This window comes from Desmodus rotundus, chromosome 10, assembly GCF_022682495.2.
Source record: "Desmodus rotundus isolate HL8 chromosome 10, HLdesRot8A.1, whole genome shotgun sequence".
Lineage (NCBI taxonomy): Eukaryota > Metazoa > Chordata > Mammalia > Chiroptera > Phyllostomidae > Desmodus > Desmodus rotundus.
The window spans coordinates 2,033,264-2,043,953 of NC_071396.1; the positions used below are offsets into that span (position 1 = coordinate 2,033,264).

The following is a 10,690-nucleotide window of genomic DNA, read 5'->3' on the forward strand; positions in this document are numbered from 1 at the left end:
AGACATGAAAGATATAAAATTTGATTCAGAACTAACTCTTTTATGCCACTCGCCACACTTCCCAACCTGCCCAAGTCTTGGCTCCAATAGTGTTTTATCATATTTTCACCAACATGCATCAAAACAAAACTTACACCACAAGGGGAGTCTGGAGTGTTACCTTCAGCAGGCATTTTACATTAAAGTCCCCATGATGCGTCTCTACATATATTCTCCACAGCGTTTTTTAAAACAAATTCTTTGGTTGGCCCTTTCTCTTTTTAATAGCTAAGCCAGCGAGATACATATGATATTCAATTTTTCCAAATATTGTTATAAATTCCTTCACATTGGTTTTTCTGATAAGGTTAAGTAGGGATTTTTGACAGTAATTAGCATGCCCACAATCAACCTTTCGAGAGGAGATGTGCATTTTGCATTTTTTATGGAATTTACTGGATTCTCATTGCATGTCAGCAAGTGTGCTAAGCTCTTTAAGGTCCATCGCATCTTTTTTTCAACATCCCAAGCAAAATATTTTCCTCCTCTTCCTGTCTGACTCCCTTTGTCACTTTCTTTTCCTGCCTCCTCCTTCCGGTCCCTGCAAATGAGACGTGTTCCCCGGGCTCAAGAGGAGTCCTCTGTACTTGTCCGTCTCAGCGGGCTCCCACCCTGTCATGCTTGGTGCCCTGGCTTTAAGTTCCCTCTGCAAACAGTGACTTGCAGATTTATGGTTCCAGTCATTTCCAGACCTCTCTAGTTCGGTGTTGAATGAGAATATAAGTGTCAATAGGGACAAAGTGCAACCCGTGGCTGCCTGGCCCTAACTGGGGGTTTCCTGTGCCAGCTGCTCACTGGAAAGGGAGTCATTCAGGGTCACCTCCTACCTCCTGTCCACCCAGCCCCATTCTTGCCCCCGTGTGACTGTGCGCTTTCCCTCCACCTGCACCCCATTCTCCCTGCCCCCAGCCCAGTGGGCTCCCCGCTGCTCTCTCCGACTCACTCCCAAAGTAGTCTCCTCACAGCAGCCAAGTGAATCACTTTAGTACAGAAATAAAATTAGGCCCTTTTCTGCTTAAAAATTCCAAGTGGCTTCTTCCCATCCACTTCGGGCGACATGCAAACTCTTCACTCATCCATCAAGGCCCCGCAGGCCCTGCCTCCTCTGCTGAGCCTGCAGCTTCACCACCCACACGAGACTCAGCCTCTGCCCACTGCCTGCAGACACCTGCCTCCTCTCGGTGCCTGGAGCCCGCCAATTTTTTTTGCTTTTTTTCTGAGGGGCCTTTGCACCTGCCAGTTCCTGTTCACACAAATCTTGACATCTTGTCAGCCAACGGATGGCTTAATGACATCTCTCCAGAGAGGCCTTGCTGGGACCTTCTGTTTGGAGGGCCACTGACTGCTCCCCCCTAATCTGGCCTGTCCCCATCCTGTCCCTATCCTATCACACGGCTTCATTTCACAGCCCTTATCAGGAGCTGAAATTCTCTTATTTATTTAGCTTTTGTCTGTTACCTTTCTTACTAAGAGGTAGTGAGCCTCATGCAAGTGGGTGCCTTTTCTCTTTCGTTTACCACACATCTGCACTTCGAACAGCACACAGTAGGAGCTCTGTCAACAGCCGCTGAAGCAATGAGTGACATCGTCTCATTTAGTAGCTCCTGCTGGGATGTCCTCGGGACAGAAAAGGAAACCGAGGCTCTGAAAGGTGAGTCCCTCAGGTTTCATCCCAGGAAAGCCCAGAAGGGAGTCCAGGCAAGGGGTGGAAGACCGACTCTTAGGCGCTTTAAAAGTAGAGCTTGTCTGCCCCCAGCATTGCAAGCATTTATCTCTTCAAAGGGCTTTCATCAATGCCCTGACCCTTTTCATTTGCTTTTCTACCCCCGTCCCCATCACTTCCTCTGGAGGCCAGAACTCGGAAGTGATACCTTCTGCTCTGCCCTCCGTCCTCGGCCACTGCGTCCCTTGGCCACACCTGCAGTGTCGATAAGTGAACTCAATGTGCAAACTCATGGTCGCTGAGCAGTAGAAAGGCTCAGGGTCATGAGGAATAAGGGATGATCTTCCCTTAGAAGACAAAAGAGGATTTGGAAACCTACATGGAAGAAGTGAAAATACAATATTGGGCCTACATCATCCCACTGGCAACCCACATAGTAACCAAACAGTAAATGAGTGTTTCCTTTCTTTGCCCTTGAGGTATTGCCAGCGCGTTCTGGAGTGCAGATCCGCAGGACGCTCCCACCCGACTTTGGGACGGGTACCTGGCTCCTCGCTTTCTGGAACGGGACGAGAACCTCGTGTGCCTTTTTCGTGATCAAAGTGTTTGGAAAAGGTCAAATTACTTCCCTTGCACTCAAAAAAAAAAAATCTAGACACTTTGATAAAGTATTCAATGCCTTTCACTTTGTGTAATGTCAAAAACCAGTTAGGTGGGGGGAAATCCAGTCCTTCCATCTTGGCACGCGGCGGGAGACGGCTCGGTGCTGGGCCCTCTCAATGCCTTCTCCCCGTGGCAGAGACCTGCCGCCTTTGCGTTGCTAAGGTGGCGGCGGCAGCATTCACGGTCGAAGCAAGTGAATCAAAGACGCTTTCTTGTGTTCCCTAAGAGACACCGGTCGTAGCTGACTTAGGTCTTGCTGCACAAGCAGCTCAGAGCACTGAGCTCCCCCGACGCAGCTCCATCAGGCGGATGGGGCTGAAGTGTCCGTTTCCCATAAGTGACCTCGGACGAAGTGCTCACTGCCCTTCCGTCTCTGTGTTATGTGCCCCCCGTCACGAGGTCATGTCCTCAACGCCCTGGTCATTAAGGGGACAGCTAAGCAGGCGAGGAACCCAGTGGGAAAAGCGTAGACCCAGAAGCATTGGACCCAGCATGACAGGTCAGTCCCCCATGTCCCACTCCTTACGAGCCGGTGACCTCATAACATGGTGGTGAATGATCACCAAAAATACCAAGGATTTATTTGTGTGTGTGTGCGTGTGTGTGGTGTGTGTGTGCTTTACCGTTTCTTTCCCAACACATCTTTTATTTGCAGTTGAAATCACAAAAACCAACTACAACAAATGGGGACTCTTGGCTGGCCCCTCCTCCCATCGACCAGCCTTAGTGACTTTAGTGACTGAGAGACGCCCGCACGGGGCCTCCAACAGCACCCTTCACGGGCCCGCCCCGCAGACCGCCTCTCTCTGCGGGGTGGGGGTGGCGGGCACTGCGCAGAGCTGACTTTCCCCCAGCAACTAAGGTTTGCCCAGTTAAAAAATATACATGCAGAGGTCAGAAAAACAGCACGGCCGACCGTTTGGAGACAGAAAAACATTCCAGTTTCAGGAAAATGCAAGTTAGCAACGAGACAGCGTAATTATGTCACAAAGGAGTCGCAGATAGGACGGGGGACGTCTGGAAGGGTCGGTTCGAACTGTGCCATATCAAAGCGTGTATTTGCCCCAAATTCAAAGACCAATGTAGGATGATTTGATGTCTTAGTTTGGCCCCACCCACCCCTGTACACTGAGAACATTTTAAACTTATTATGTTGGTTCTTCTCGCTGCTTTTTTGCCCCGCCGTTTAGCAAGAAGATGGCACAGGTGCGTAGGCTAATCAGAAGAGGGGCACGCAAATGAATAAGAATTGAAACGTGACAATTCTGGACTACACAGCAGTCTAGCTGGTGTTCCTAAAGTGCCCACTGGCTGAGAAAGAACCAGAACTCGCAGAATCTCAAAATGAGTCTTATCAACAGCTCTCCCTTGCTCAGTGAATGTGCCTGATACAAACATCAACACATAAGTTTGAGAACGGCCAATGCTGCCCAAGCTAACGTTCGACAAAAGCAACAAAATTACATAAATCACTTTCTATGTAACATTAAAAAGGAAACGAAAAAAAAATCTAGCAATGGCTCAAACTGTACACAAGCAATGTTGTTTCTGATGAAATAGAAGAATTAAAAGCTTTTTGGAAAACTGAGACCTGTAGCATTTGCCAGGTAAAATTACCCTGATGAAGGTCGTAACCGTGAGGGAAAATTGCCAGAGGCACGAGCTATGATCAGAAAAATGATGTGGATAAAAATTCATTCATAAACTTAATAGTAATTATAAAAATTAAATGAAAATTGATTTTGTTGAACATTAGTTCAGGAAAATAAAAATAAAAATGGAAAATATTGGTCATGATCTAATCAGGCTCTACATAAAAAATACTCAGGGAATTAAATTGGCTTAATAGAGTTTTTTTTTTTCTGTGAAACCTATCCTCAAGGAAAACTCATAAATGTTGGCACAGTCTAATTAAATGTGTATTTTCATAAAGGCTGAGTCAAAACTCTTGGGACCAAGGTTATGGGACCGGTGTATTCCGTCCCGCGGAGGAAGCCGCTGAAGGGGGCACGTACAAAGGGGCATGTTACCTTTTACAGAGACTTACGTCTCATTTTAGCAGGAAAGAAACCCTGCGTAGCTAAGCACCATGGAAGATGGTAAGTAAGGTGTCTTTGAGTTTGGGTCTTCAGTAAAGAGTCTAATGAAAACATCGATAATCTTGCTGACTGCCTTTTCAGAAGGAACCGGTTAAGGACAGTAGGAACAGGCGTGGAAGACGCCGACATGTTTCCCTACCATCGACTTCATGTATGTATGCCCGCTCTGGCTGAGAGAGTAGGAAAGTTCTGTTTCTTTAAGTGTTCTTGTTGGTGTTGTGGTTACTGAACACCCAGGACTCTGCTGAAAGTCGCCATTCCTGAGCGTGTAGACAGGCTGAAATTGAAGTAGCACACGGATGTGTAAAGAAGGAATGCACGTGAGAGAGTTTAGGCAACAATTTTCAGATGTTTTCTCATGTAAATATTGGTTACGGGCATGTAAACACAGCCTAATAGTTACCATATTTCGGTATGTGCGGCGATGAAATCAATCACATCGCATTGCCAAATGATTAGCCTGCAATATTCTATTTTCCCCTTTGTCCTTCCCTGGACAGTATCACCTTTATGGATGTGAGGTCATTGCGTTGAGCCTTTGGTAATAGGATGGATCTCTAGTACTAACAGAGCTATTTAGACTAGATGGAAATTAAGTTTAAGCTGAGATCCAGTTAAGTTTTCACTCCAGTTTTCTCTGCGCAAATATCCCCATAACCATACGATGGGAGACTGAAGAGATGTCTGTCTCTGCACCAAGCTTGCTTCGCTGCACACGGTCTGTGCGCCAAACCTCACTTGCACTGGTCCCGTGCATCCCCTCCCCGCATCCATCAACCTGACTGCACACGTCTGTTCGGGAGCGAATCAGACTGCAATTCCTCATCACATCCCCTGGTGGGAGACGATGCCCCGACTCTCCACGCACTTCCCGGAGCACGCAAGGTGACGTGGCGGGCGCTGCACCTTCCGTCTGCGCCTGGAAACATCCCACCACACGGGCACCCGTGTCTGTCCCCCTGCTAGAGGAGCGTCTCCCTCCCCGTTCCTCCCTGATTTGCTCTTAGCATCCGGCTCTGAACAACAGATGTGACCCACTGCCGAAATGCCATCAGCAAGAACACCCACAGAGGAGGCCCCGGAAAATTTAGGGACAACATTGGTGAACGATGAATTTTTAAGAAGTCAGAAAATCTTTCCAGATAAACGGTAAACTAGGAGATGGAAGAAGAAATCAGGGGAAGGGAGGGAAAAGCCTATAAAAACGTGTATCTAAAATAATTTTGATGAAGTTGCCTCACTGCCCCCATCCTGCCTTGTTTGCTTCCTAAGTATTTCTTCCCCCTTCTGTCCCCTCTCCCTCCCTGAGTTTTTCTCCTCTTCCTTCTCCTCCTTTGTCATAATCTGCAGTTTTGTCCAAAAACATCCATTACTTTTCCAGTCTCTGCTAAGGAATCAGGCGCAGACGATGCGAAAACAGGCCCGAGACAGCTTCTGCTTCCAGGTAGCTTCTCGCGGCGGTCACCGCCCTGACCGGTGAGTAAGAATGCTGGCAACCCCTCCAACAGCCGATGGAAATGGTACATGAACGGCGCCAAGGAAAGGGGGTAAAAAGTGTATAATTTCAGTGGTGGTATTTTGTGGCAAAAGAGATAAAAGGGAACCCGAGAGAGGAAATAGAATTTGCTCAGAGCCTCAGCAATCTTGAGCAAGTGGGCCTGTGTGGAAACAGGCTGATGCTCGAGCTATTTTAACCAGTCCTAAGAGAAAGCAAAAGAGGTCCCTGCCCAGCTCCGGCCCCACCCTCCCTCATCCATGAGCTCACTTGCTCCGGCCGGGAGCTCAGAAAGCACGCCAAAGGCAGTGCGAAGATAGCGATGCCTTCCCCGCTTCCATGTTCTAGTTTTGAGATGTGGAGGACGGAGAGAAATGGACGAGACTCCGGATGAATTAAGAGCCTAGTCCAACACTCCAGGTGACAACTGAGGAGAGCGTGAATTAAGGGGCTGGCAGCAGCGAGGAAGGAGGGCAAGGTCACAGGGAGTATTGAAAATGAAAATTACAGAATTTGGGGAGCATTTACATGTATTTCAGATTTTTTTTTTTTTTGCAAACACAAAATGAGACTAACTTTAGAAAAGAAGCTGGGTCCATACCTCAAAGATGAGTCTGCAGACAGAGAATCGACACCATTAATAAGAAGTAAGTAATGTTAAGAGACTCTGAGTGCAGAAAATACAAAGAAAAATGGCCAAGAACTGAAGCCCCCAGAACTCTAATTTTTCAAAGTAGACAAATATGGGGAACCAGTCGATAGACGACAGACTGATGTAGAATATATATGCAACCACATATAAAATACACATACACCTATTTCTGTATAAACATATAATACAGAACTAGTATACATAAGTCACGCATTCGGCCCCGCCCAAGCTGGCCTCCCTGACCCTGACCTCAGTTACATAGAACAATAGAGAAAAAGGAAAAAAGACCCCAGTACACCTAATCTGTCCTCTGACAAAATGCACCCTAAATGCTAGTAATGATAAGGCTCACAGACAGGTTCTTCTTATGAAAACACTTTGAAAATCTCCCAATTGTAGAGTATTTAGAACTTAAAGCATTGCTCATCCAATTGAATTTACAGTTTGTATGGACCCCCCAAAATGGGCAAGGCGCAGTACGTGTTTGTAATGTGAGGTATTTCCTCTTCGTGTCGACGGAAAAATGAAGAATGAGGTCCAGGAAATGAGCCTTAGCTGTTATGACTCAGAGCTCACATACGCGGGGCTGCGTTCTCAAAACCTTCGCTGCCCCTTCAGTTACTGAGAACTTTGGAACAAAGTGTCGGTTTCCAGTTTTCACGGCACAGAGCAAAGAGATGAGGAGCTGCTGTGTAAAACCCAAGCCCACATGGTTGTCTCTGGGACAGAATTGGACGTTGCTGTGTCTAGAGATGAAATAACGTGGGAATTATGCCCATGTTTCTTCACTGATGTCTCCCTACATGTGCCCCTACTTCTTCAGGCCTGCAGAGCATGCAACATAAATTTGATACCCAAAAGTCTAATATTTCCTACCAGCACAAAACTCAGGTTTAACACATTAAAATAAAACACAATCCAATGCATTTGTTGCTCACAAAGAAAAATACACAATTTAAAGCATTAATAGCTTCCCAAATGATACATTGAATCACAAAATGTCTCTCAGACCCTAAAAAGCATGATAGGCGAGATCTGCAGGTGCAGAGGACTGTATCTATGCAGATGTTTGCAAAACTGGATATTTCAGGAAGACTATTATCAACACCTTTTAGAAAAGGGCTTGCTCACAGTATTTATGTGAGCGATTGAAGTTAAATTTGACCTTTCAAAGCAAATCTATGTATTATCCATTTATTTCTAGTATAAGTTAGTCAGTAGAATTAATATAAAGATTTTTAGATCATTTTATACTTCTATTTTGATTACAAATTCACAGGTGTTTCTTATGGTAAAAATCCCTAATAGACTGAGTTGAAATTTGTATGGTGATTTGCTCTGTGGCCAAAAAAATATTTCTGTATTCATTGGTGCCCTTCTGGGAATGCTTTGCCACCATTCTTGAATGCCATTTTTTCATGGAAATTTGCTCTGATTTATGACAATACACATATTATCACCCTATTAAAATTACTATTCTTTTAAAAAAATTTTAATTGAACTTATTGGGGTGACATGGCTAATAAAATTATCCAGGTTTCAGGTGGACAGTTCTATAACACCTCATCTCTATATTGCACTGTGGGTTCACCAGCCCAAGTCAAGTCTCCTTCCATCATCATTAACCCCCCTTCACCCTCTTCTACCTGCCCCCACTCCCTCCCCCCTGCCAGTCACCACACTATTATCTGTATCTGTGAGGTTTTCTTCTTTGTTTAAACCCTTTGATTATGATAAGCAACTTTATAAGGATGGCAACTAATGAACACTTTTCTGTACTAAGAGGAAATGCTGTCCCTATAAAAAATCGCTTCAACCTATCTTTGCAGCTTAAAAACACACTCACTCTCTCACACGGCTTTCTGTGTCCTGGGTCGCACAGAATATGAATTGACACCACCACCCGCTCAGGAGTCAGCCACTGCCCTGCCTTTCGGAGGAAAGGAGTGTGGCAGAGAGACAAAAAATATATATGTATTTCAGAGTGAACGCCAACCAGCAAAATTAAAAAAAAATAATTATCTCCTTTTGTTTACTTCCTTGACATTTCTGCAAAAATACCATTTCACCGCCATTTCAGTGACAAAAAACCACTTTAGATACTACATCATAAGGAGTACTATTAAATATCAATTTACTTGCTACGTTTAATAGCCAGCCAGCCGGTACCCCGAACTGAAACTGTTGAAACAAGGCTCATTAACTACACCAGTAGTGGAGCGAGATCTCAAACGTGAGTCCAGGCCTCGAGTCCTGCTGGCCGCGTTCTCTGCAGAGCAGAGGTCGGTGCACTGGCTGAGATGCCGTAATTTCACCTCATTGGGGCCCTCACGTCTGCCCATCGCCCAGGAAGGGCGGTGGCCCTCGGAGTTGCCAAAGCACATAAGCATGAAAACTACGAGGAGAAAGCCAGCAACTTGACTTAAAATGCATCCTGTGACAAGGAGACGCAAAAAGCTCACATCTAATTAAGTAGCCAAGTGTGTTACTTTAAACTATCACGTAACTCAAATTCGACAAAACATATTACTCTTAATCAAAATTTGAGGAAGCAACCCTCCTGGCCCCGGAAGAACGGGTAGCTGCGTGCAACCAAAGGCATATGGTCACTTTTTAAAAATTCATGTTTTGTTCAAAGGATAGAAATTCACTCACATTGTCATTAAAATGTCTTTAGACTTAACACACGCTTACATCCATGTACTTTGAAGGGTTAAGTAACGATTGCTTTTGTAATACCCTTGAAGAGTTTGTAAACAAAGATACAAATAGATAAATTTTCTTTTAAATGGCGATTTTCTCCCCACACAGTTCTGGCCTTTTTCGGCAGAAACAACGTGTGGTGTCTCAAAGTAAACCAGTCTGAGCTACCACAGCTCCGACCCCCTTCTCCTTCTGGTCCCGGACCCGAAACTTATTTCTGTGCCTCTTGCAAACCATTCCCTCCCCACCAGGAAAAACGAGGTAAGGACACAGTAACCCCAGCCACTTACCTTCACTGAACCCTCCCAGGTCCAAAAGCACCCAGACAAATGCCAGAAGTTTAAGCCACAGATACATGGTCATATCTGGAAATCGGCCGTGCTCCTCGGAAACAGCATGCGTCCCCCTGAAAAGGCAAAATAATGGTTATCTCTGCAAACGCTCCTCGCTCTGAAACCGAATGAAAGAAATAAGACCAGAACTGACACTCTTCACTGATGTGTTATCACGCGGGGAGCGATTTCCTCCTTTGCTACCCGAAGAAGCAGCCGCTTGCTAACTAGGTGATGTCAGATTCGGTTTTACTAACTTCTCCAAAAACACAGTGCGACCTCCCCTTTGCAGGAAGTCAAGAAAGTTGTTCAAAGCCAGTGCAGATGCATCTTACTTCCTTAATTCAAGTCATTAGACTGAGTGAGCAGGCCCATAGTTATTGAAAGATATTTTTTCCCTTCAAGGAAGATGTTTTTAAGTATCCAAATATTCACAGTGTAAGTATCCTTACAATAGTCATTACTGTTTAAAATACCAAATCCTCCCCCAAATCACCAATAATTTTCTCACCTAAGACATCCTTAGTCAGATGCAGCCTGGGCAGGTGATGGCGCAATGATTCACTAACTGAGCTGGTGGAAAGTGTCTGGGTGAACAGGTACTTGTCTGGTCGGTCTGGGCAACCATTAGCCACGTTTATGAGGAGGGCACTGAAAACCCAGCCGTGTGGCAGGTTCAATAGTCAAACCATTTCCTATGCAAAAGCCCTCAGGGAGCTTGACGGGTTGGCCCCAAACCTTTCGCTGGTACCCTCGTGGGGCCAGGACCGAAGTCAGAACTCCCTTCTACTACGAAAATCCTGCTTTGGAAAAGTCCCGCTTCTTGCTGCTGTTGATGAGGGAGAGAATCACAGTCAAAGTCAAGAGCCATCTTTTACCGAAGTTCACCTTTTTTTTTTTTTTTCCCTCAGCGATACTTCCCAACCTTTTCCACTGAAAGACACACGTTAACACAGCGCTCTCTCCCCGCGTCTGAGGGGGCTCCCGGTGAGTCCAGGAGAATGCACGCCGGCGAAGAGGCGCCACGCGGTCAGCAGCAATGCA

At 45.7% G+C, this 10,690-nt stretch overlaps 1 protein-coding gene across 4 annotated transcripts in view; it reads right to left on the reverse strand.

The window, feature by feature from the left end:
* Positions 1-9,931, reverse strand: part of PTPRC (protein tyrosine phosphatase receptor type C) — an 85,778-nt gene extending 75,847 nt beyond the window's left edge. For 2 of the 4 annotated variants that reach the window (XM_053913015.2, XM_053913016.2), the window contains exon 1: positions 9,605-9,792. In XM_053913015.2, the coding sequence (XP_053768990.1) occupies positions 9,605-9,677 (73 nt within the window). In that variant the 5' untranslated portion in view covers positions 9,678-9,792. The other 2 variants (XM_053913014.2, XM_024576138.4) reach the window with 2 other exon arrangements.
* Positions 9,932-10,690: the final 759 nt, after the last annotated feature.